This window comes from Anas acuta, chromosome 20 (assembly GCF_963932015.1).
Source record: "Anas acuta chromosome 20, bAnaAcu1.1, whole genome shotgun sequence".
Classification (NCBI taxonomy): domain Eukaryota; kingdom Metazoa; phylum Chordata; class Aves; order Anseriformes; family Anatidae; genus Anas; species Anas acuta.
The window spans coordinates 1,608,139-1,634,115 of record NC_088998.1 but is presented as its reverse complement, the minus strand read 5'-3'; the positions used below and the strand labels follow the sequence as shown (position 1 = coordinate 1,634,115).

General features: G+C 58.8%; 1 protein-coding gene across 6 annotated transcripts in view; it reads left to right on the top strand.

The window, feature by feature from the left end:
• The window catches only part of RGS3 (regulator of G protein signaling 3), a 78,115-nt gene extending 53,373 nt beyond the window's left edge, over positions 1-24,742 (top strand). For 4 of the 6 annotated variants that reach the window (XM_068656809.1, XM_068656810.1, XM_068656812.1 and 1 more), the window contains 7 exons: positions 1,542-1,664; positions 15,207-15,839; positions 18,463-18,536; positions 21,756-21,857; positions 22,533-22,594; positions 23,181-23,347; positions 23,433-24,742. In XM_068656809.1, the coding sequence (XP_068512910.1) occupies positions 1,542-1,664; positions 15,207-15,839; positions 18,463-18,536; positions 21,756-21,857; positions 22,533-22,594; positions 23,181-23,347; positions 23,433-23,618 (1,347 nt within the window). In that variant the 3' untranslated portion in view covers positions 23,619-24,742. Of the gene's footprint in view, positions 1-1,541; positions 1,665-15,206; positions 15,840-18,462; positions 18,537-19,625; positions 19,780-20,921; positions 21,654-21,755; positions 21,858-22,532; positions 22,595-23,180; positions 23,348-23,432 lie in introns of those variants that run through there. The other 2 variants (XM_068656814.1, XM_068656813.1) reach the window with 2 other exon arrangements.
• The last annotated feature ends 1,235 nt before the right edge of the window (positions 24,743-25,977 follow it).

The window sequence follows — 25,977 nt, the reverse complement described above, 5'->3', positions numbered from 1 at the left end:
ACAGGGGTACAGCCTGGTGATCTGCCAGCACGGGAGAAACCAAGACATCAGGTGTGGGAAAGAGCACTGTGCTGTGCCAGCGGGTGCACAGAGCATCAGAGCAGTCGGGAAATGGGGCAAGGGGAGGCACAGCACCTTGTGTCCCTAAATCACAAACTTCTGTTTGATTTTGATGGTTTATAAGCAAGCCTGAGTATGCATTTTCAGGATTTAAGCCCATTTCTGCTCTAGGAATAGATGTTGTGATGCACAGACATAAGAAAAATCAAATCTTGTCTCTCTGGAAGTCTCCTTGGTGGGGTAAAGAGCTGGACTAGAGATCTGTTTTTCTAGAGCTGACATAGGAGGCTGCTTTGTTTACCTCTTTAGAAGGAATTTTGAATTACACGTGAACGAGTTAGCATCCAATGCAAACAGAGTTTTAAATGGTGTGACTAAATGGCATTTCCCCTTTTGGTTGTGTTGTCTCTGGAGTCACAAAGTGCAAGTTCCTTAGTTCTGCCTGACCTTTCTGGGAAAAACAGGCTAGCAGAGTCCTGCCCCTTTGCAAGGAAATCCTAGGGGGAAATGAAAGGCCTTTTTTATACCCTCTTAGCTTGCGACTTTTTTCTTCCTTTTCAGTTCTGTCCCAAAGTTCCACTCTTTTTCACATCTGACCACACAAGGAGGTAACCCAGCCATGGGCATTTCTGGACCCTTTTTAAAGCGAGACCTGCAAAATTCCAACGGGCATCAGTTGCTACTAAAGCCTAATTATTTTTTTTAGCACAAGAGATGAGCATTTTAAGCACTGGGAGACGTTTGTAAGAGCATTTGGTAAGAAGCTTTCTTAAATGAGAGGGACCTGGCCCAAAGAAGCCATGTCAAAGAGGAACAGGTCCATATCACAACGGGGCTGTGTAGGGAAGGGGCTGGGGTGTTGGGCAGGCTCTGAGGCTTGCGATGGGCTCAGTTGGGGTGGGTTCCTGTCCTTTCTCTCCTCCCTTGCTGCGTGTTGCTCACAGGCAGCGCATGACCAGAGCTGGAGCATCCTCCTCCAAACGACCCCGACGCGTGCCTTAATGAAGGAGCAAGGGCGAGCCTGGCCTGCCCCTGCACCCCTCCCAGCCCTTCCCAGCCCAAAGGCAGTTGTTTTCATCAGTTCGCATTACAGCCCCTCACTGATGTTTGCGTACAGCAAAGAGCAATTTCCATCATCTAATTTGGCTGAATAAGCAAGTTTGCACTGCGATGGCACAGGGTGCAGAACTGCTGGTGCTCTGCCCGCGCCGTACTGCTCTGCTCCCACTTATTATAGCAGAAATCTGCTGCTCTGCACCGCAGCAGCCTCTCTCCCTCTGTCTGGAGGAGATGCCACTGTGCAGCTGATTTCCCATCAGTTTTACTTTCTCATGCCCAGAGCTCCGGACGCTGGTGCGCGCTCTCCTGTTACACTCGCGTTCATCTGACAGTGCGTTGGAAGCGAGGAGTTTGCAAACAAAGCTGGGGCCTGCGACACACAGCTAATGACCTTCTCTCTGCCTGTGTTTCCTTTACGTCAGAAGTCGGAGTGCTTATTAAGTTTGGAGGCTTACTCCCAGGAGCAGAAGAAGAGGATCTGCTGGTGTCTGGCTGAGAACATCACCAAGCAGCAACATCCGGCATCGGCTCCTCCAGAGAACAAGGTAAGCGACCCGTGCGGACACAGCCCTGCTGCTTGGGATCCCTGCTGGGAGCATCACGGGGCTCTGCCTGCCATGGGGGCTTTCCTCTGGTGATGCTCCTGCCAGGTGGCTCGCTCCAGGGGCTGTTTTTTGCCAGGTGAGGAGTGAGTCTGCATTCAGGCACTGCTGCATCTGCAGCTTCCCGCCCTGCTTGGGGAAGCGGTGGCTGCGTCTGCATCCGCTGACCCGAGTCGAGGCAGACTTCAGCAAGCTGCCAGCTCCTGACGCCTCCTAGCATCTGTATTTGGACAGCTGAGACCGTGCAACCCAGTGTACAGCCTCTCCAGAGAGCCTGGCTGTAGGGCAGGACTCAGTCCAGAGGGAGAGGTTGAGGCCATGATCTCTGGGTCCTGATTAAAAGGCTCGGGTCATGGGAGCAGCGGTGCGGAGACATGTCCCTTCCGTGCACTCAGATGGACTCTGAGGCTTGGTCCATCCCCCACTGACAGCCTCAAAGCACAGAAAGGCCCTTTGAGCGCTGGTTTTCCTACCTAGCACGGCTGCCCCAGCACTTTCCCATACTGAAGAGGTTCAGCCTGGCCTGGGAGTGTGGTCTCGGCAGTGCTGGCAAGAGAAATGTGTGCGTGGATCGGGTTTGGAGCACTGTTGGACATGTGTGCCTGGTGTGGATGTGGTTAACACCTCCGTCTGCTTGCTTCGTGTCTGGGGATGCCTCTAAGGGGAGGTGTGTGACAGTGGCAGTTTGTGCTGGGCTCCTCTGGTCCCCCAGGGGTTGGGTTCAGATGGCTGGTGGGTGACCCACAGCTGTGGGACTAGGGAAACACGCTGTGCTGAGCAGTTAAAGTGCTTTAAGTGATGCAAATGTGAATCTTGGGGGCAAAACACCCAAATACCTCCTTGTGCCTGGTGATGAGCAGCTCCCGTGCCCGACTGTCGTTTAGGTGCAGCCTTGGTGCTGAGTCTGGTCAGGCTCAAGGGCAGGCGGCTTTTGGTCTCGCCGTGTGAGCTGTGCTGCCACCAGACCCAGAGCAATGTGGCTTGTGCCCCACAGCATCCCACGCCGGGTCAGCACAAACATCAGCTCTGCAGGAGACGGAGCCTCCAGATTCCTTTTCCTGCCTGTTCCAGACCTACCAAAATAGCAACAACACAAAAAGCCTGAGAACGTGGTTAACAACCAAAGCTCTAGCAATGCGAAGAGCCCAGGGCAGCTCAGCCTGGTGACAAGGCTCTGCCACCTCTCCCACTTGCCCGTGCTGTGGCTTGCTGGCACAACGTGGTGCCGTGGCTCTGCCCCCGGCTGGGTGCACTCCAGGCTGGGCTGGGGGACCCTCTGAGACAAAGCCCTGCAGGATCTCATTAAATCTGAGCTTCTCCAATGGGGGAGATGTTGTCAGCTCTCCATCACGATGTGAGTTCTCTCTCCCTTTCCACCCGAGTCTCCGTCCAAGGCAGGGTGTGGGGTTATGCCCTGGTTCTGGCACTCTGCTGGACCTACAAGCCCCGTGGCTCGGAGCAAAGCTCTGGGGGGTGCCTGCTTCCTGGGCTATTTCAGGGGCCTGGCCACCAGACAGGTGCAAAAATGCTATAAGAGAGAGCACAAATCTTTCTAAGGCTTTTCTGTGCCTCTGTGGAAGAGAGAAAGCTTTGGAGAGTGGAGGACAGCCAGGGTGAGCCCTCCAGGGCTGTGACAAGGGGACTTTGTCTAAACGTGCTGAAGTTGGTGGAAATCCCACTGGCAGCATATAGGAAGGGAGAAAAGAAGCAGTGGGAGCAACTCCCTGGTGCTTAACCGAGTCCATAGCACCATTTTCCATCCCAGCAAGGTAGAAACTGCCCTGGCTACAAGTTTAAAACAAACCTGGTCCTGAAGTGCAAGAGGAAACAGTGCGGGGAGCAGCTCCCGTGCAGCAGGATGAGGATGCTCAGTGGGGCATCAGAGCGCTCCAGGTGCCTGCGCACGTGGCCAGGCTTCAGCCAGGGCTGCCACAAGTGGTCTGCGTCAGGGTGGGCATCCCTGGGGACACCGGCACTGCGGGAGGTGTGCGGGGGGCAGGAGCTGGGAAAATGCTCCAGAAGACATGGAGAACATGTTCTAGAGAACAAGTCTTATGCCTACAGCTACTGCAAAGGGGTTTGTGGCGGGGTGGGGGTCGGTCTCTTCTCCTGAGCAACAAGCGATAGGATGAGGAAATGGCCTCAAGTTGTGCCAGGGGAGGTGCAAGTTGGAAATTAGGAAACATTTCTCCACTGAAAGGTCTGTGAGGAATTGGAACAGGCTGCCCAGGGAAGTGGTTGAGTGACCATAACAGGAGGTATTCAGAAGGTGTGTAGATGTGGTGCTTGGGGACATGGCTTAGTGGTGGACTTGGCAGCGCTAGGTTAAGGGTTGGACTTGAAGATCTTAGAAGTCTTTTCCAACCCAAATGACTCTGTGATTCTGTGATTCTAAAATCAGTTTCTTCTTGAAATGGAGAAGTGGCCCATTAGCTTTTGCTTGTTGCTTGCAAGCCATTTGATATTAGGGCTATTTAGGGAAATCGGCCGGTGTCTGTGCTCTGTGAACAGGCAAATTAGGCTGGGAATATCAGCTTCTGCACGGCTGATTTTTACTCCAACTGGAAATCTGATTTTCAAAGCCTTCGAAACTGCTCCAGCTTGGCGAGAGGCAGCTTGTCTGGGGATGTGGGCTCTACTGGGTGTCGGGAGCCAAGAGGCGGCGTGGCCTCGGTGCCAGGCAGAGCCGTGCGCTGTGCCAGCTGCCTGCTGCAGCCAGAGGAGGGGACGCTGCTTGGGCAGGGAGCGGCTCCTCTGCAGCCCCCACGGGGGGAACAGCTTCTCCCCCAGCACAGTAATGCTGCTGCTGGTTCTGCCACACGGTTTGTGTTGGGGCAAAGGCGCTCTGGCAGGATGGTCTGATCAGGAGAGCAGGGGCTGTACTGGCTGAGTAAAGCTGCATAGTGCTAACTTCTTGAAGCTGTGGGGATTCAGACAGATTTAGCACTTTGGGATGGCACTTCTTGGGTTTCAAGGCCCCTGGGGTCTTCTCACCCAGGGACATGGCTCTGCGCAGCCACTGTCACCACCTCTGGGAGCATCTTCTGGGAGGTGAAGCTGCTGGGGTCTGGGAGCCACCAGCACTTGGTGCATCCAGCCCTGGAGGTGTAGGGACAGCCCCAAGGGATAAACCAGCTCCAGCCATGGTCCTGATGAGCTTTTCCTGCCAGTCATTGCAGGCTGAATGTGTGGTCCTGCTGGCCAGTCCCTTGGTGGCTCCTGCAGAGGTGATGGGATGTGGGTGGACGTGGGGCTCTGGTGGCTTCTCTGCTGCCACTGTAAGACTTGGCTGAACTTCCTTGAGTGGCGAGCCTGTCCTGTGGGCTACAGCATCTCCCAGAAGTTGTTTTGTTGGTATTTTCTCCATCCACAAACCCTCCCCAACCTTTGTAATCAGATCTGGGTCTGCCCTGGGCAGCTGCTCCCTGCCCCGTGGTTGTGCTGGGCAGGGATCTGTGAACCTGCACTGTAAAACACATCACCGGGGTTACCCCGTTCGGTGACAAACATCCCCAAACAGGGAGGTGTGGAGCCGGGAGGTGAGCCAGTGCTGGTGAGGAACCACAGCCACGGCAATGTGATTACAGCAAAAGCAGCTTTATGAATTAATTGAGTTAGCCAGGCTGCCTCCTTGGGCCAAATAATGGCCATCTGTGCAGAGCACGATGCTTTTTTTAACCCCGCATTGCTGCACTGGTCCAGTTTCCACATTAGCAGGACTGACGAGAGGGCAATCTGCAGGGCAGGGGCGAGGATGAGGCACCAGGGCTGGAGCTGCTCCAGCTGCTTTGGCCGCCGGGGCAGAAATTAGTGGCACAACACCCTGATGATAACGAACCTGCTACGACCGCCTGATTCTCACTGCTTGTTTCTTTGTGTCTTCCACACTCAGAACGGCTGATTACTCTTCCTTCTGACTCCGTGACCTGAGATTACCTCGGAGATGATGGCTGGCTGTATCTGAAAGATGTAGATTATCCTTAAGCTAAATAATTACGGACACTTTGTGGTGTGGACTTTGGGCCGTGGGAGCCCAGGACAGGCGCTCCCCTTGTTTCCCGTGGGAGGTGGTGGATCCGCAGCACTTTTCAGATCCCGGCCGCCGCTCTCTGTCCCGTGGCTGCCGACGGTGCGAGCAGGCGAGGACCGATCCTGCGCCCCGGCTCTGGAGCTGAGCCGCCCGCGGGAGGGCCAGGCCGGCCCCATCCTGGCCCTTCCTCTGATCAGGAAGGGCAGGGCTGATTCTCTCACTATTCACAGTGTGCTTGACAAGTGCAAGTAAATGTGCTGTCAACAAAAGCAAACAGTGTGTAACCGAGGGATGATTGAAACCAGGGCCGCAGCGGGTGCGGGAGGGCTCTGTGCCGAGCCGGCCGCGCTCCCCAGGCACCTGCACTGCAGGGAGAGGCTCCTGGTGGTGGGGGCGACCCCTCCGCTGTCCCCCATGCCCTGCCTCCTCTTCCTCACCCCCGGGTTCCCCGCGTGCCCCTTGCTGTGTGCCTGCATCCCTTTGCCCTCCCTGTGCCTAGCAGCTCACTGCCCCCAGCAGCCCGTTTCTCTTTCTTCCCCATCCCTTTGCAGGCTGGCTGTGCGCGCCCTTGGGCTGGCGTGGCCAAGGTGTTGGGGTGGCTGCGACAAGCACGTGGGTGGGGGACACTGGGGAGATGCTCCCCCTCACCCAGCACTCATGGTGCAGTGAGGGCATGGTCAGCACCATCCGCTGTTTGAGGGGGAAGGAGGGGAGGGACCTGCACCTTGCTTTGCTTTTGGACCAAGGTTTCAGCCCACATCACACAGTACCCACAGGGCCAGCCTGGCCCCTGCCGTGTGCCCTCCCAGCCCCCTGCTCCTGCTGTCAGGCTGCTCACATGGAGGAGAAAACATCGGGGTTTATTCTGCCTCAGTAAGGGTTAAAGCCTCAGCTGGCAGTGCTTATGAGCCAGGTTACAAAAGTAAAGCAAATAATTATGTTGTTCCAAGCCAGCGAGCACAGCCCAGTCTCGCCCTGGGCCGGAAAAACTTGTTATTAAGGACAGCCAAAGGCTGCTCTGGTAATGCCCTGAATTTGGGAGGCTGCAGGAATGGAGACCCTGTCCCCCTGCGAACCAGGGACCAGCTCAACTCTGACCACTGAGAAATCTGGAGGAAAACGTCTCCATCAGAGGTCCCCATCCCCCCAGAGCAAGTGGGACCCTGAATCCACACTGGTGACCTCGATGCACACTGACGTGGGGAGCTCGCCCTCGGCACCCAATGGGCCAGGAGGACAACGTTGACTCTAATTCAGCTGCGATAGGAGTTAGATAGATAGCAATGTGTGTGAATGTGAACGTAGAAGTCGATGCAGCTTGAGCCACCCAGATGTGGCTCCCAAGTGTGGCTCCAGAGCCATCCCCAGTGCTTAGTGTGCTCCCTTTTGTGGTCAGCTGTCCCGGGAGGCTGGTAGCCCTCTTCCACAGGAGCAAGCCCCAGACACAACCTGGCCATTGAAGGCTACATGGGGGGATGCTACTGCTCCCTGTGGGGCTTCAAAGCACGTCCCAAACCTCTATGAACAGAGGGGTGCTCTTTATGCAGGGTCTTGTCCTGACCTGGCTGTGAGCTCCCTGCAGTGCAGGCGAGCCCATGTGGGCTCCTGGGCCTCCTTCATCCCCCTGGCCCCTTCGTGCACAACAGTTGGCTTCTACTCCCAAGCACAAGGATGTGATGAAAAGCGTGGGGTGGCAAGGGTTCACCTGGACAGGCTTTTTGGCATTTTCCCCTGCACCAAGCCCTGGCTCCATCATGCTCAGTGTCCACCAGATGATGGTGGCACAAAGATGTGATTGGGGCCACCAGCTTGGGACAGACGCTCGCAGGCTCCCAAGGCACGTGTGTACCAGGAGGGGTGGCAGAGCAGATGGGGCCAGCTGAAAGCCCTGGCTCCAGCTTTATTTGTTCGTTTGCTTAGCTGGACTCCAAAGCCATTAGGAGAGCAGACCTCTCCCCTCCAGCAAACACCAGCTCCTGTTTCTCTGGCGCCGTGCAGTGTGCTTCTGTGTGCAATGTGCTCCTGCGTGCCATGCCACGTCCCCCCCGATCAGGAGGACATGGTGGAGGAGTGTGGGCTGAAGCAGCCGCCGGCACCTCTATCACAGCCAGGGGCATTTTTAAACCCTTGAAGGTTGTTTCTCACGAATCCCCAGAAGGACTCGTAACAGCAAGCATGCTGGAGGGAGCCGTGCCAGCAGCCCGGGGGGGGGGGGGGGGGGTTGAGCATCGTTGAGATCATTTTCACGGGGTTGTCAAAGGCACAGACTAAGTGGTTGAAGCCAGCGCTGATGTGATTTAATGAAGGCGCTGGAAGTGCTTTGGCGCAGCACTGCCGGTGGCGGGGGGATGCTGGCTGCGCGAGGCAGGGCTGGCACCGTCTGCCGGGCTGGTTTGGGAAACTGCTCTTTCCTTCTAGCAGGGGGCTGCGAATGCACAGCCAGGCTGGCTCTGAAGCTGCTGGTGTCTGTGCCCCGTGCTGCAGAGCTCCCTAAGGCATCACATCCACACAGTGCCAAGATGTTGATGGGGGATATTGGGGTGGTTTTGCACCAGTGCCCTTGGGGACCCTCTAGTGCCCCAGGGAAATAAGGTGGCCCAGGGGAGAGGGGGAGGAGGGGAGGGGGTCACCGATGCCATTGCAATAGTTACTTGAACCCTGACATTTTTGCACAGCTGAAGGATGTTATTTTTGAAGTACTGGGGAGCTCTGGGTGGTGATGCCCAGAGTGCTGCAGGAGTGGGAATGCTTCATCCTGTTCCCTCCAGGAGCCTCAGAATCCTGCCCCATAAAAGGCACCTCCTGATGCAGCTGCAGGGGAAGGCTTGGTGACCCAGGTGGGTTGCGTTTGGCTTTGCAGCCACCCTTGGTGCCTTCATCACCATCAGGATACCTTCAGACACGGCCCTGGTGGTGCTGGTGACAGGCAGAGCTGCTCTGCCAGATCCCCCCTCTAAGGTGGTCATTTCCTTGCCACCGTCCATGCCAGCAGCAGCAATGGCTCTCAGCACCGACCTTGTGGTCCTGTCGTGAGTGGCCCTGGGATGAGTCCTTTGTGACAGCTCTGCGGTGGCTGAGCGCAGCAGCTCAGGCTCCTGCCGTCACCTCCCTCATCCTGCACAGGGGGACAGTGCCCTGCCCCTGCTGATAACACCACGGAGAGGTTCCCCTCCAGCCAGCACCACGCCGTGTAATGTCTGCCTGCTGCCCCAGCAGGGGAAGGATGCTGAGGGGTCAGCCCTTGGGATGTGGGGACACATTTTGACAAACTGGGTTTCAGCCTGGCTGCGCTGGGTGCAGGAGATGGCTCTGCATGGCTGTCAGGTGGCTCACCTGTACCTGTGGTGGGGATGCCAGCCCCCACAGCCATCCCCATCGAGCTGTGGGGCTCTCCTGGGGACACGCTGGGGGTGGCAGCGGTGGTTGGGCTCTCCCTGGGCAAGCCGTGACCTCTGGGATCACATGGATAAGAGGAAGAGTTGGGATTTTGCTCAGTGCCGGGACAGGACTGAGGCTCAGGTGCTGCTACAGGAGCTGCTCAACTCTGTGTGCTGATTGTGCCCCTCCGAGCCCCACTGTGCTGCTGCTGCTGGGATCTGCTCCTTCTTTCCCCTTCCCCACCCTGCCGCTTTCTTACTGCCAGGGATATTTATGACCCAGACATCATCTCACTGCCTTCCTGCGCTGGGTTACCTGGGTCGGAGAGGCTGCAGACCAAGGCTGGTGCCCAGCTTGGGCAGACTGGAGCCGTATCTCCAAGTACTGGGCTGGGGGTGCTCTGAATCCTGGGAGGCACCCCTGGAACGGTGACACCCTGGGCTGTGCACCCCCGAAGAAAGGGAGCTGAGCCCCCGCAGCCGTGGGCATCCATCAGTGGTGCAGATAACCCCTGGCACACCACGCCGCAGAGCATCCCCCACTTCAGAGCTGCCCCTTTTCCATAGAAAGTACTTTGGAAAAAACCCAACCGCCCACCTGCAGCAGGGTTTCATTTGCAGCACCGAAATTGGTCTGCGGCTCAGCGTCGCTCAGGGGCAGGACAGGGCAGGAGAAGGGGAGAGCTGCGGAAGCCGAGGCAGCGGGTTTCGCTGTGATGCATGGCGCTCCCTCCGGGCAGAGCGGACATCCAGTGCTACCAGCAGGTAATGGTGCCCCCAGGGATGGCTCGCAGAGCCGTAAATAGCACGCGGGGCACGAGGGAGCAGTGTCTGGGAGAGGCTGGGGCGGTTTCAGCTGCTGCCTGACACAGACATTAATAACGGCAGGGGCTGAGCTGCGCTGCGCCAGCATCCGCCAGATCCGCACACGTCGGGGCTGGAGGGAGATGCTGCTCCAGCTGGGATGCATCTGAGAGCCCGCGTTTGGTATGTTTTGCTTGCAAAGTTTGCAGCCTGAGGGCTGTAGCCTTGGTTGGGCGGGATCTGGCAGGTCAGGGAAGCCGTGCCGTGCCTCGGGAGCGCTGGTGTCCTTTTAAATAACAGGTCCTGGTCCCCGCGGGCTGGTCCTGGCAGTCTCCTGGGGAACTTGCTGCACCCACCCGGCTTTGTTTGTGGCAGCATTGGAAGGGCTGGTAAAGAGCAGTACTGGGGGGCACAAGGGGGTGTTTGCAGTGATGGGGACTTTCTGAGGTTCCCTTGCAAATCTGGGCTGTGTGTGGCTGTGCCATCGGCTCCCCATCGGCTGGCTCTCGCTGCGGAGAGCGGCATCGCAGCGAGCCAACAACGCACCTTCTGCCCCAGGGCTTTTGCAGCTTTTTGGAAACTCTCCGTTTACCGGCACTGGGAACAAGAGAACAAACTCAGCCCTTGGCACTGAATTCAGAGCTGGATGCACGTTTGTAGCCTCAGGGAGAGAGGGCACTGGACTGGGGTCAGGTTGGGGGCCGGGGCTGGGGTGGCCGAGGCTGTTTGGGACCAAGGGCTCGGTGCTGTGCTGGCGTTAAACCTACATTAACTGGAGCATGTGGCACGGGGAGGTTTTGTCCCATGTTGTTTGCTGACACCTTCAGCCATTCGATCCCAAAATGCAGAGTGCGAGAGAGCACCCAACCTGGCTCCATCCTGTGTGCAGCGGGACCTGACCCCTGCAATGTAAAACCCAGGTCCTGCCACGCACCAGGCTGCTGCCCTTGGCACAGCAGCGGCTCCTGTCCCCTCCTGTCCCCCGCAGGGAGCGGGTGGCTCCGGGAGAGGCGCAGAGTGCGGCCGCAGGGCTGGGCAATGCCCCAGTCAGGGCCCATTTCCAGAGCCATCAATTGGGGATGGCGGTAATGGGGTAATGGGATTAGTGCAGGCTGCTGGCATGGGATCATTTCCTCCCACGGAGGGCAGCTTCTCCTTCCAGGGCTCCGAGACGTTTCAAGCCCAGTTTTCTTTGGGCAGTACGGGCACTCACACCCCTGTGGGTGTCTCACTGGAGGCATACATCCACCCTCGCCACCCTGCCATGGCACGCTGCCGGATCCTGCTGTTTGGGATTATACATCCCTGCTTGCTTCTGCTGTTGCGTTAATTGCTCTGTATTAATTATTCATCGATGCAGTAATGAAGCAGGGAATGGGTAGAGAACCCTGCTGTGCGATGTGCCCTTGGCCTCTGGCCACGCTGCGCCGAGCCTCTGCAACTCGGGAATGAGGAGCGGTGCTGCTGGGGGGTGATGCTCAGGAGCACTTTCAGAATGACCAGTGAAAATTTTCTCAGGTTTTGGTAGTTCTGCTTTGACTTTCTGGCTTCATTTTGTTCCTGTCAGCCCCGTGCTGTGTCTTTAGATGCTGCTTCCCATAGCTACGTGTTTGATTGGTCTTTAATGGCCACTTTTTAAGTTTCGAGGGGCTCATCATCAATGATTTTGGTAGCATTGCAGAGGGCTAGTTAGAAGTGTCTGATCTGACGGGTCTGCACATAGTCTGTCCTATGCTAAGACCCCTGAAATTATTATTATTATTATTTTTTTCCCCTACCACTTTGGGAAAAATGTATTTTGGAAGCATTGGTGTTTCCCTGGGGGGATGTAGGTGCTGCTCCCGCATCCCATCTGCCCTGGGGAGAGGTGATCCACTGCGCAGGGAATGCTCTGTGTCCTCCCCAAAATCTCCCTGGAGAGAGATGTGGTCTCATTGCCATGGGGTTAAATGCTTTGATGGATGGGTGAGCTGGGGGCACCTTTGAACAAGGGTAGGATTAAGGGAGCAGGAACCAAAGCAGTTCTTCCATGGGACTGAAGGAGGACAGGGATGCTGCAGTCCAGGGGCAGCCCATGGGAGCAGCTCCTCCAGCAGTACCTGGGGAGCTCCAGCGCAGTTGGAGCAGCATGTTCTGTGCTCTCATGCTCTGCTCAATGTCCAACAGCGTAGTACCTGCAGGGACCTCCCTATTTTCCCAGCCTGATTTTTGTTGAGGAGCCGCCTGGGCACAGGGCACTGCAGTTATCGCAAGAGGAAGATGCACATTGCAAAATCTGAGCATCCACATCACGAGCCAGGAAAGGCCGAATTCAGTTTTCTTGTGTCCAGGCTTTGCTTGAGCCACAGCATCTCCATCGTCATGAGGAGCACAAGGCTTTGAAATAAGAAGCTGAGGCCCTCAAAAAAATCCCCTGACCTCCCGTAGCCATGGATTTAGGGCTGTCAGATATCACGGCACTTCTGGCAATGTGTGAGAACTGGCAGCACTAGGGGAAGGCCAGCACAGGCTTCATCTCACAGCTGTGCTGTCACTGTGGCCGGTGTTTTCCCAGCTGGAAGTCCCAGCCATGGGCCACCACAAAGGGCATGTTATTTAAAGAAGTGCTGGAGAAGTCAAGGCCGCGCTGACAAACCCACATCTGCTGGCTGAAGGTCGCTCTGCTGGCGTCAGAGCAGCAGCAACCAGGAAAACTGGATCAAATTGCAGACCAAAGAGCAGAGCTTTGCAGGCATTCTCCTCCGTCTCGGCATCAGGAAAACCGCCGTGGCAGTGACTGAAGAGTTGCTCAAAGGCAGAGGGAGTCCAGGCAGCGGGTGGAGGTGAAGATGCTGGAGTAGGCAGGACGAAGTCTGGCTTTTTGGAGGTGTGTTGAGTTTTGGTCAATGGGGTAATCAATATTAGGGACTCGGTAGATCTCAGAGCAAGCCTTCTTCCCTAACACTACCCCAGAAAGCTGTGCTGGGGCTTGGAGGCAGCTCTTTCTTCTAGTTTCTCTTCCCCTTCTTGGGACATGCTGCCTTGGCAATGAAGTCTGAAGCAGAAACTGAAAGAGTGATGTGTGAGGCCCCCTGGGGAGGAGGCAGGGGAGCTCCTCAGCCTCCCTGGCTCAGTCCCCTTCCCTTCCCTGCTGAGACAGCAGCAACACTGCCTCCGTCTCCTGCCTCCTCCTGGACCCCTTGGCTATGATGATGGTGAGAAGGAAGCCTGGTCGTAGCTCTGTCCTCAGTGTCCCAAACTGGCCTTGCCCAGTAAGGTGTCCCTTGGCTCTGTGCTGATGCAGTCCCTGGTGCCTCCAGCCCTGGTTGAGCTCATTGACCAACCACGACCACGTTCCTGTCCCATCCTTCCCTGCCTTTCCCCACCACCAGGTGACATTCAGCAGAGCTCATCCATGGCTCTTCTGCAAGGACAGGATTTCACAGCCCTGGTGATGCTTTCAAACCGAGATGAAACCTTCACTCGGTGGCAAGTCTCCTGCTCACATCCTCTGTGCCGCTGAAGAGCTGCAGATTCTCTGATTGAATTAGTGCAGGGATTTAATTTAATTCCCAAATGTCTCTCATTTTAAAGGAGCCTGTTCGTTTCCTTCTAGGGCCTTATCAGATGTGGGCAACCAGAAACGTTCAGCAGAAGGACAGAACAGATAGGGAGCTGTCAGGGACAGGGAGGGCTTTGCAGGGCTGCGTGGGTTTCTCCTCTAATTATTTCATGAAATAATGATGACAGTGATTGCAATACAAATAAGACATAAACAGCATCAGTAAAACACACACTGGTGCAAATAGCGTCCTTGCACGGCAGGTCTGGAAACATCCCCTTTTGCAAGAAATTACACTGGGGGAGTGAAAGAGCCCCAAGGATGGGGTGAATCCAGTGTTTGCTTTGTGCCTCCCCCCAAATCCAGCTGTTCTGGGGCGGTTCAGATGATGCTAAATTGCTGGCTGCTGCAAGTCGGGGCTGGAGGGGATGAAGCTGGTCACAGGTGTAAGGGGACAGCTCTGGGGATGACAAAGGCATGGGCAGCCGTGGGCGAGCTGCCCTGTGTGCTGCCCAGGTGGCAGCTGGCTGTGGGCAGCTGAGCCTGAACAGTTTTTGGAAAACTGGCTCACTTTTGGGGCCCTTTAGGAGGTCCCTATGGGTGCTGTTGGGTGCTGTGTGGTCTTTGCACCCTCACCTCTCTTTGCACAGGGATGTTTGGCTGGATGGGCTAATTCCCAACTCCTTTTGGAGTAAACCTGATTTATATGATGGTGGTGGCTTTGTTAACCCTGCCTTTCTGCTTTCCACTGGGATCTTGAAAACACCCAGATTTTATCTGGGGTGCGGTAATGGCTTTTGCTGTGCGCCTTGTTACCTGGGGTCCTGTATAACCGTGTCTGTCCCAGCACACCAGCATGGGCTGCGCTTCCCGGGGTGGGGGCTTTCTCTCTGCTTCACCCCTGCCGAGCTGCTGCTGCCCGTTTGGCTCACCCAGCATCCGTGCCGAGGGAAATTCCGGGGGACAGGATCAGCTCTAGCAGGGAAGCTTGTCACAGGCTCCTATGGCTCACGAAAAGTCCTCGGAGGTTTTTTCCCTTGGGCTACTCCAGGCTTTTGCCTTTGAAAGGGCAACGCTTGCTGGAAAAAGACGGCCCCGAAGGCTTAAAAAACTGACCAGAGCTGGTAGGAGCGGCTGTGGTTTTGCAAGGCCACAGCGCGTGGCCATGGGGAGCCCTGTGGCCATGGCACCCGGCCGGGGGGGCCGAACTGCTCAGGGCTGTGGCCGGGCTGAGCCTTGGGCAATCGGCCGATGAGCAGAGCCCGGCACTTCCCTCCTGCCCTTAATAATGCAGGGCAGGAGGGGCTGGAGCTGTTGGGTGAGTGTTTCTGCGTTTCCCTGCCTCTGCTGAGCCCCTCAGCTGCTCCCAAAGGGACGAGGGAGCTGTGGGGGTAAGGATGCTGCTCTGAGCTCTGCCTCTGTGGTGGAGCCACCACGACCTCTGGTTTCCTTCAAACGCACTCACCCACGGTGCTGCTGGAGCACGGAGCTCGGTGGCCCCATCCCACTGCCACCCCATAGCCACAGGGGGCCGTGGTGCTCTGGGGAGCGGGACTGGGACAGGATACTGGGGGGGGACAAGGGGACAACGCCGTCCCACCCCACTGTTAGGGCTGTGGGATTTGGGGCCAGCCTCGTGGTTGGGATGTTAGCAGTGGAGAGGCTACACGGGAGGGTGGCCAGCGAGAGATCTGGGATGCTCCTGCCTTCATCCTTCTTTATCTCCTGGGCAGATGCTGGAGACGGACGCTGAGAAGCCGGGGCAGATGCACTCAGAGGATGGGAAGGTGGCCACAGGCGAAGCTCCTCCAGCCGCAGAGGCCCCGGCTCCGGCTGAGGCACCGGCAGCTGCCCAGGGGCCTGTCCCGGCAGAGAAGCAGCCGGAGCGGGCAGAGGAGCGGCACGGCGCCCTGCCGGCCTTCATCATCCCCGAGGTGCGGCTCGACAGCACCTTCAGCCAGAGCGCGGCGGGCACGGCCGGTGGCACCACAGACGGCGAGGACGAGGAGGACGAGGAGGAGGATGAGGAGGAGGACGACGACGAGGAGGAGGACGATGACAGCGATGAGAATTACCTGGAGAGGAGCGAGGCGAAGCGCAGCAGCATGATCGAGACGTCGGGCTGCCAGCCCGTCTACACGCTGAGCGTGCAGAACTCCCTGCGGCGCCGGACCCACAGCGAGGGCAGCCTGCTGCAGGAGGCCAAGAGCCACTGCTTCACCTCCGACACCACCCTCAACTGCTCGGACAGCCAGGGCACCAAGGGCCACTGGGCCCTGCCCTCCCCCAGGACCCTCAAGAAGGAGCTCACCAAGAACGGCGGCTCCATCCACCAGCTCACCCTGCTGTTCTCAGGTCACAGGAAGGTACGTGGAAGGTGCTGGCTTTGTGGGGTGGCCGGGTCCTGCTTGGCCCTGGGGATGAGTGATGTCCCCAGAGTGGAGGTGTCCCCATGTGGGGGTCCTCTCTCTGTGACCATGGCAAAGCTGGTGTCCAACAGGCCAGGAAGGTCCCCAGTGCCAGCTCTGGGGGACACTCAGCACCCTGGGGATGTCACCATGTGCTGGTGCCAGGGTGGGAATCCCCATGGTGCCACCTGAGCCCACAGGACCCCGCAAAAGCCACCATCTGCTGAGATCCACAAAGAGAGGCACACATGGGTGTTTGCATGTGTGAAATGCTGCTCACAGTGACAGGGACAGGGAGAAGCCAGGCTCTAGGGAGCCTTCAGTGACAGGGAGTCCCCGCTGTGCTCAGGGACACCGGGAGCTGGGTGTCTTTCTGCCCTAACCAGCCTCTTGCAGGGCTTTGATCCTTGCAGGGCATCCAAGTCTTAAACAGGCTGAGGAGGAGCCGTGCATCAGGCACCGGGAGAGCAGTGCTGGCACACGAGAGACCACACGGGAGCTGGCCCCATGGCCCCGTGTTGCATGGCTTGGGACCTTGTTGCGCAGCTTGGGATCTCATTGCATGGCTCAGGACCATGTTGCATGGCTTGGGACCCTGCCACATGGCTTGGGACCTTGCTGCACAGCTCAGGACCATGTCACTCTGCTTGAGAGCACCATGCAGAGCTCAGGACCACATTGCATGCTGCACCCTGGCCGGCTGGTGAGAGCTCTTATAGGGCTGACAGGCCAGCCAGATGGGGCTGCTGTGCAAAAGGGAAGCCCAAACCCTCTTGGAGGCTGGTGCCAGCAATTCTGGGGCTGGGGAGGCTCCCAGATCCTATACAGAAGTACGCCCTCGTGGCAGGGACACCTGTGCTGCTCGGTGCAGAGGCAGGGGTGGTGGTGGTGGTGGTGGTGGTGGTGATGGTGGCGAGGCTCCTGAGGTGCCGGCATGGCACGAGGCAGGTTTCACAATGCTGCTGTGCATGCAGCCTGGGAGCACACAGCTTGGCAGCAAGGGGCTGCTGCAGCACCAGGCTGCAAGTCGAGCTCCTCCAAACGAAACAGCCCCGGTGCCTATAAGACTGGACTTTTTCAAGGCAGGGAAGGGGACAGAGTGCTGGCAAGGGAAGCTCTGGGTGTCCCTGTTCCTACAGCGGCTCCGTCCAGCTCTGCATGGCTGCTGCTTCAACTCACCTCCCCCCGGGTCCCCCAGCTTGCTCCCACCACGCTGCCTCTCTGTGCACAGGGCTTTGGCCACGGCCATTCCCCCTCCTACCTCTGGGAGGGACTTTTGGAGCTCTATGCATTTTGAGGAGTCCAATGAAACCCTCCGAGCTTCCCAGACCAGGACACTGCGTACAATGTCCAGTTCCCCTTTGCATCCCCTCCCACAGCAGCACCGAGCCCCAGCAATGCCTGCAGGACTACGGCACCCAGTGGCCTTGCTGTGTCCACCAGACTGCGTTTTATTCCCCAGCAGCACTGCGGAGGGGCTCGCGTTGTTGTCCCTTTTAACACCATCATGCCCACGGATCCCTGCTCCCCTCCTTCCCGCGGTCGGGGCCCTGTTGTTCTAGGAGCACATTGTGGCCGGGAGCGCTGGGACCCCTCGGGCTGAGGTTTGCCACTGCTGCCTTTTGTCCCTGAGCGCAGCGGGGCCTCTCCGGACAATGGCAGGAAGCATGCCCCGGCTGCGCGTCGCCCTGGCCGGCCCGCCCGCCGGGCCCTATCTGTGGGGGGAAGGCGCTTTGCAGGGGCCGCATTGTTTGGGGCTGATAAACTCCGGAAACCCGGGCGCAGAATGGAAGGAAGTGTCAAAAGTCTTGAGCCCAGGGCCGCTGGGCTGCGCAGCTGGTTCCCACGGCACGGCTGCGGGACAGCGATCCTGGAAAGCGCCCTGAGCAAGCGGCATGGGGCTGGGCTGGGTGTGGGGCTGGGCTGGGTGTGGGGCTGGGCTGGGTGTGGGGCTGGCCGTGAGCCCCTTCCAGCCGTGCTCAGTAATGGGTGAAGTAGCAAAGCCCCTGAGCGAAGGTGGTCCAAGGGGTCCCTATGCCTGGCCCTGGGCTTCACAGCTCAGAGGCTGCGCTGGTGCCACCCCAACCTTGCAGCCCCTCCGAGGTCCCCTTGGTCTGCCCAGGCCACCCCAGGGTGGTGGTCAGGGAGAGGAACCGCTGGGTGCTCCCCAAAGCTGCCATGATGTGGTTCAGTTCTGGCTGAGGCTCTCCGGGGGACCCTGAGTTTCTTTTGGGTGCCCAGCCCAGCTGGGATTGAAGCTTTGGGAAGGGGGATGTGGGTGTCCTTGCGGGAGGTGCTGCTGTCAGTACTACAGGGGAACGCGGGCCACCACCTGTGAGGTGTCCATTGTGGGCTGGGGGTGTGATGGGCAGGGGGATGCAGGTTCCCATGGTGGAGGGGAGAGGAGCTTGGTTCCCCTCACTTTGCTACAGCCCGATGTGGCTGCGGGAAGGAGCCACGTGGCTGCTGTGTGGGCACGGGGACTCATAGGAGATGCTGGCAGGGCTTTGTGGTGGCACTTGGCACCTACATGGTCATGTACCATATGGTGATGCAGACGCTGTTTTTCTCTTCCCTACAGCTGAGCGGAGGTGACGCCGAATGCAGCTGTGATGAAGGGGATGAGACCTCCCGCAAGAAAAGGAGCAGGAGCCTGTAAGTGTCACGCCGTGGTGGCATCGGACTATACCATGGCTGCTTCCCATGGTCAAACACCCAGGCTGAGCCCTGCTCATGTGGGAAAGCTTTGGGGTCTCCCCTATCTCATTCACCCAAGCTTTGCCAGGAGGAAAGCAGCAAAGATGGGCACAAGCTATGGTTTCAGATAGTTGTGATATTCGGGGAGGAGGTGGGATGCGCTCCAGGGACATTGCCCAGCCTGGCGGGGAGCATCCGTGGCTTGGTGTTACTTTGATGGACGGGACGAAGGAGCTGGGGGGATGGGGATGCAGCTCCTCGGGGCCAGCAAAGCTCCTCTCTGGCCACGCCGGGTTCGGTCAGAGGATGTGTGAGTTGTGAAACGTGACCTGGGGGCCTCCTTCCTGCTGGCCCCATGCCAGGAGGAGGTTTCGCCCTGCAGGGACAGGCTGTGGGGCTTGTGCATCGCAGCACGCTGGCAGCATGGTGGGAGCAGCCCCGAGCATGGGGACCACCAAGGGACACCCACAGCCCTGCCACTGCTGGTAAGGATTTGGGGTGTCCCAGAGCTGATCCGGGCAAGGACAAGGGAGCTGTGGCCTTTGCTTCCCACGATCACAACTGCAGCTTGCTGGAGGCTGGCGTGCCGGCAGGGCTGTTTTGGAACGAGCTGCCTCCGGTTTCGCAAGGCAGGATGCGTCGGGGCATCGTGGCCGCAGGGTGCTGGGGCCCGGGGCCGACCCCGCTGCACGTGGCCGGGGCAGGAGGAGCAGCCACACGTGTTTGCAGCTGCCCCGGCTGCCCCGGCGGGCGGCTGCACGCGCCGGCTCGACGGCCTCACGGCCACGCAGCTGCCAGCGAGCGGCACTGTTGTCCCGCGCGCTCCCACGCAGTGCTGCAGCTGCCTATTTTTAGCTCTTTTCATTATCCCCCCCCCCCCTTACTCCAGACACTTGAAATTAAAATAAATCCCTTGCCATCTGCAGCAGGGACATCCCCCATGTGAGCTGGGGGAATCGGGGCGGCGGGGGGCCGGGGGCGGGTGCAGGGAGGGTTTTGTGCTCACCTTGAGGCAGCCGGTGGCGCATCGCAGCAGCCGGCTATTGGCTGCACGGCTGGGTGGCCAGCTGGCCACCACGAGTATTTATGGTGCAAGTGGCCGGGGTTCGGCACTCGCCTCTCTGGCACCGTCTCTGCTCGCGCGCGGGCGCTCCCCGATGTACCACACCATGGTGGACTTTTCCGAGAAATACCTGGAAAGGTAGGAGCGGAGCTCCCTGCGGGGACAGGGGATGCGCTTTGCAGGGACAGGGCTGGATGCGGCATGGGGAAACGGGGCTGGACGGGGCCTCGCAGCTGTGCTGAGGGCAGATCCCTATATAGGGGCGACTCCAGACATAAAGCAGCAATTTCTTATGAAATGGTATTTTTGCCGTGGCAGCTTATGCTGCAGATTGGCTGCACCTGGGGGCTGTGCATGCCCACAGCTGATGCTACCAGGTTTTGAGCTGTTTGTTACTTATTTACAAGCATCTGCAAAGGGAGCAGTGAGACAGCGGTGTCTTGCAGGTTTTAAATGTGGGAACTCCTCTGGGTATTGCCTTCTGGCGTATTGCAGCTGGCAGATCTCTGCCGGTGAGCACCTGCAGCCCGGCGCTGCGGAGCTGCCCGCTGCGGGTGGCCGGCGCCTTGCAGAGGGCTGTGCAGGGCGGGCAGCCCACGTGTGCTGCTCCCTCGCACGGATGTGCACACACAAGGGCTCCTCAGTGCTTTGCAGCCCCGCCAGGCTCCCAGCTGCAGTGGCCGTGTTGCTAAACTGGGAACAGTGCTGAAATTGTTGCTCAGAACTGTGTGGGGTGGCTTGTCCCACGCGGTGGCTTGCTGGTGGGGCGGTGATGGGATGCAGATGGGGTTTGGAGCGTGAGGCTCCTCGCCTGGATCCATTTGTCCTGTGTTAGTGCTGTGATGGTGCCTGGCAGCAGCTGGGGACAGCATCGGTCAGAGTGGGGCAACTTGAACCCTCCCATGTCCCGTGTGTCCCCAGCCAGCCCTGGGTACGTTGTGGGGCTCAGGACACGTCCAGGGGTGGCTCCTGCGGGCACCCAGCGATGTGGGACCTGTGGGAGGTGGCTGGGGTTGTCCGGCCGTGCCACGCTGAGGCTCCATCCACCCTGCTGGCCTCACTGTCCTCTGTGCAGGACGAGCACCCTGTATCACCCCGCATGTCCCCTGTGCGTCCCCTGTGCACCGTGGTGTCATGCAGGAGCTGTGCCACGAGGGGACAGCATCGTCCGTGCATGTCCTCGCCCCGTCACCTCTGCCACCTTCCGCTGCCCGCTGGGAGCCTTGGCAGGGCTGGGCCCTTTCCCATGGCAGCTGCCAAAACTTTCTGCTTTGTGCTGGTGGCAGCTTCCTGGGGAAACGGGGAGCCCCGTGCCCATGTGCACGTGTGTCCGTCTGTCCGGGAACACATGCAGGGTGGCGATGCCAGTGCTGTGGGTCACCAGCATGTCCCAGCCACCCCGTTACGGAGATGTCCCCATGGCCGTGCCCACTCCAGGCTGGCACCAGACAAGTGTGAGCACCAGAGGGTCCCAGCCCCGCAGAGGGGACACAGCGAAGCGCTGCCGTCCCCGCTCAGCTCCGAACCCTCCTCAGCCCCGCTGCCGGCCCCGCTGCATTCCCCAGGACGCCCGCGCTCTATAAATAGCGCTCGTAAATCCCCGCCGCGATTATTTTCCCCGCCATCCCTTGAAAGGCCCCAACTCTCCGCCCTCGGCGCTGCTTTTTCCACCTTTCCTTGAGTTTCCCCAGCAACGGCGGGGCCGCCCAAAGCAGCGGCGGGGCTGACACAGCCCTTGCTCACCCACGCCTCGTCCACGCCACGCAGCAGCGCCCGTGCTGAGCCCTCCCACTTCCGCACCCGCTGCCCAGAGCAGGAGCACGGCCCCGAGCCGGCGTCAGAGCGCCCGAGCGCTTGGCCGGGCCGGTCACGCCGGGAGCCGCCGTCCCGACAGCCATGCCCTTTTTCCGTGACCTTTCCAAGCCGCAGCCGTTGGAGTTTCACGCCGAGATGCTGCTGGGTGTGCAGCGGCCGCACAACGGCAGCCTGCAGCGCCGGCACACCATGAAGGAGTAGGTGGCGGGCGAGACGAGGCTGCCGGCGGGTCCCGGCACCCTTGGGTGCCCTGTGCGCCCCACCTTGCCCGCCTCCTAACGCTCGCTCTTCTTCTCTAGAGCCAAGGACATGAAGAACCGGCTGGGGATTTTCCGGCGGAGAAACGAGTCCCCAGGAGCCAACCCCTCCGGCAAGCTGGACAAAGTGCTCAAGTCGCTCAAGTAGGTGCCGCGGGCGGGGGGCGTGGGGCACGGCACCGGGGAGCACCCAGGTGCACGGGGGCTGGGGACAAGCCCTGGCTGGGCTGAGTGTCACCTCCGGGGTGGTCACCCAGGCTGGGGGGAGGCTGCGGGAAACAGCTCGTGTAGCCAGAGCTGTGTTAAAAACATTTTTTGGCTGAATAACCCCCTCAGGCAGCGGGGAGGTCCCTGCCCTGTGCCAGTAGCACAGCAGCAGCTCGGGCTGGAAATTTCCGTGCTTTTGCCCAGTACGTGAAACTTTCAACTGGCTGGAGGATGCTTTGGGAAACCGCTTGGCTCTGGAGGTGCTCCAGCAGCCGGAGACGAGCCCTGCCCGGCCTCGTGCGCAGCGGCTTGAATGGGGAGTCTGAAATCCCTGCTGTCACGCAGCTCCTGGGCATTGTCCCGAGCTTTTCCAGTGCTCGCCCAGCCACAGCTGCCCAGCCAGCCCTCGGTAGATCAGATTTTCTTCCTGCCACTCAAAAGGCAGAGCTTTCCTTCCAGCAGAGCCACTGCCTGTGGCTGCTCGTGTGCTGTGGGTGCCGATGCCGGCTGTGATGCTGCTGCTGCTGGAAAGGATTTTGCCCCCGGGCAGTGGGGGCAGCGTGTGGCAGGCAGCGGCCACAGCTTTGCCAACACACAGCCCTTCTCCTGCAGGCCTGCACCAGAGGAAGCTCTCAAGTGGGGGGAGTCCCTGGAGAAGCTGCTGCTGCACAAATGTGAGTGTTTGCCCCTCTCGTTTGCCTTTGCCACCAGGGAATGTCCAGGCATGTGCATGGGGAAAGCTGGGATTTCCTCTGTTAATCCCTCCTGTGCCTAGGGGGGAGCAGGGGGCTGGCAATGAGCTGTCCTTTTCCTGTACCCATTTTTCTCCCCCCAGGCTGGGGGGGACTTTGCTATAGGAGCTGAGGGGGGGAGCTCCTGGCGAGGGAAAGTCTCCGATTTGCGTGCAAGGTTGGGGTCTGTGGAGCAGGAGCTGGTTTAGACCCTTTCCCCTTCTTGCCCTACCATGCACCACAGCTGGGGCACCCCACATCATGCTGACATCCCCGTGGGGATGGCAGGGGGGTCCTGTCCCCATCGCTGCCCCCGCTCCCCACCGAGCCTCTGCTTCTCAGCTCCGTGTGCTGGGCTGAGACCTGGGCATTCAGCACACGTGTGACTCACGTTGGCGCTGCCAGGCTGGGCAGAGCTGCCTGCACCCTTTGCTTTGCACAGGAATTTGGGAGGGATATTTTAGGGGGTGATGCAGGGAGGGATTTTAGGTTGCACCTCTGTGAGTAGAGCCGTGTGTCTGTCCCGCAGATGGGCTCGCAGCCTTCAGGGCCTTCCTGCGCACTGAGTTCAGCGAGGAGAACCTGGAGTTCTGGCTGGCGTGCGAGGAGTACAAGAAGATCAAATCCCAGTCCAAGATGGTCTCCAAAGCCAAGAAAATCTTTGCGGAGTACATCGCCATCCAGTCCTGCAAGGAGGTGAGGCTGGCTCCTGCCCTGGCGCGTGGCTCCGTGCCTTGTGGCCATGCAGAGCTGCTCACGGTGCTGCTCTCCCTTCCCACAGGTGAACCTGGACTCGTACACGCGGGAGCACACCAAGGAGAACCTGCAGAACATCACCCGCAGCTGCTTCGACCTGGCGCAGAAGAGGATTTACGGACTGATGGAGAAGGACTCGTACCCCCGCTTCCTGCGCTCTGACTTGTACTTAGACATAATTAACCAGAAGAAAGCCAGCTCCCCGCTGTAGACCCAAGGACTCTCTCGGGGCAGACTGGGAGCTGTGTGTTTACATGGAACCGGCGGTGGTGGCCTCGCCGGGGGGACGGTGGGAGCGTGCCTTCCTGCTGCTGGTCGTGCCCCCGAGAGCCGTACCCCTGCGGCCGATGGGCGTGGGGCAGCCGAAGCCACCGAGCACGAGGCTGAGGGGACCAACAAGCCAAGCAGTCTGGTACTGCTCCATCACCCACCCCATCTCACCATCGCTGGTACGACGCCTTCAGGGTGGCTCCGGCATGGATTTTAGCCAGGAGGGAAGCTCCCACAAGACTACTGTGAAGCCTGAGCTGTGAGCATCGCTGGAAGGCGATGAGTGATCCCAACTCGGCGAGGAGGAGGGAGGAGGAAGACTTTTGTGCAGGGCTCTGGCAAGGGGAAGACATCACCGAAGTGAGCACCATCCCTGGACAAAAGACTTCTGAACTGGAGCGTCCCCGCGGTGCTGCTGCGCTTCCCCTGCTGGAGGTGCCTCCTGGCTCCCCCAGAGCAGCCAACTCGCAGGAGCCCGGCGCTTCCTTGGCTCATGGCGGGTCCTTGCCCTGCACCGCAGGGGTGCAGCCGACCCTCCTGCTCCCACCCCTTGCCTCCTGGTTTATTTATTGACCTCCTGTAGCTGGACGCATTGCTGTATAATAGGAAATCCTCGTGTCCTTTCCCGTTCCGAAATTACAAGTGCAATATTTGTGCGTGTCGCGGCGGCGTTCTCCCATGGAGCGGAAGCCTTCTCTTTTATGAGTGCGTGCAACATTTTCTAAGTTTGCAGGTTTTATCTGAAAAAAAGAAAAAAAAAAAGAAAAACAAAAAGAAAAAAAGCGTTCCCTAGCAGCGGGCCGCTGGGGGAGCCTGGGTGTACATATCCTGCCCTGACGACAGAGGGTTTGCTGATGGAGATAAGCAGCTCTGTGAATCAGATGCTCTCCCTACTCTGGATAAAAATATTGCGTTTTGAGACGCAGGGGTTGTTGCTGAACCTGGCGGAGCTGGACGGACTGCATGCGTCCGGGTGCCCAGTTTACAGTGCGAAGCATCTCTGCAGCTAGCAAAAATACATTGTCATGGTCATAGGTAAATAAAAGGAGAATATAATTTCTTGTAGCCTTTTCTTCATGGCATGTTTCTCAGTGCTGGTGGAGCCAGGCTCCTCCCGTTTCACCAAGGAGCGTAAAATCCTGTTATTGCATAGCTAAAGATGGGAAAAGGCTAGTTCCATGAATTTCTGAGCTGCTTTTTATGATGCAGCAGCTGCCAGATGCTCCTGGGTTAAAGGCTGAGGCCAGTAACAGAAAGTTTTGCCCAAAATGAGTCTGTTCCCAGGGACAGCATTTGCTGTGTATACACAGTGGGGCACGAGCCTCTGAATGAGGAAATGCCCAGAAATTTACGTGACCTCATGTAGCGCCAGGTCCCTCTGGGGACACACCAAAAGCAGCAACAAAAAGCTTGGCATCATCTGCAGGGGCCGGTCACGGCGTGTCCCATACTTAAAATTTCTTATGCCCATCACTGCAGCTGCTTGCAGTCAGACTCGGGAAGCTCGATGTGCCCGTGGCATTGCGGGGCTGTGGCTCAGGGAGCCGTCCTTTTCGTGGAGTGGAGGGGCTGCTGACGATGCCTGGGGATGGAGGTGACATGGTGCCCGTGTCCTGTGGGCACAGCTCCCCCAGCATGCGCTGTCCCTTCTTGGGATCCATCTGCACCTCCCTCCTTATCCAGCCAGGGAGTGATGCCCAGGTGGGGAAACTGAGGCAGGGCTGAGGGACCCTCTGGAGTCGGCTGGAAGCAGAACGCCTCCAGAATGCCTCCAGGCTGCAGAACGCCTGCAGGGCTCTCCTGGGACTTTTGGCACCCCTGCCATGGCCCCCAGCTGTGACCTGGCCACCATCACTGGTGCAGCCTCCTTGCAAGCGCTGCTGGCCCTGGCTGGTGTAGGGATGTCGGGATGTCCCCTGGTTCCCATCACCCAGGCAGAGCTCTCCTCTCCAGGGCAACAGTGCCAAGGGTCCTGGCATCCCAGCTCTTTTGAGCCCCAACACGTGGCCCAGGACATCCGCGTTGCCCCAGGATGTCCCCATAGCCCCATGAACTACCCTGTGCCCATGTCTCCTGTGGGGCAGTGCTGCCCTGTCTGGCTTCTCCAAACTCTCTCACTGTCCCCATCTCTGAGCCTTCAGCTCCTCTCCTTCCCCTGGGGCTGCTTTGCTTGGGGGGGCTGCGTGGGGACAGCACGCGCAGCTCAGTGCCTTGTGCTGCCTCTGGCTGCCGTGTGCCCCCTCCTGAGGCTGGGTGATGCCCTCACAACCACGCCTGTTTGGGTGAATTGTCTCAACCTG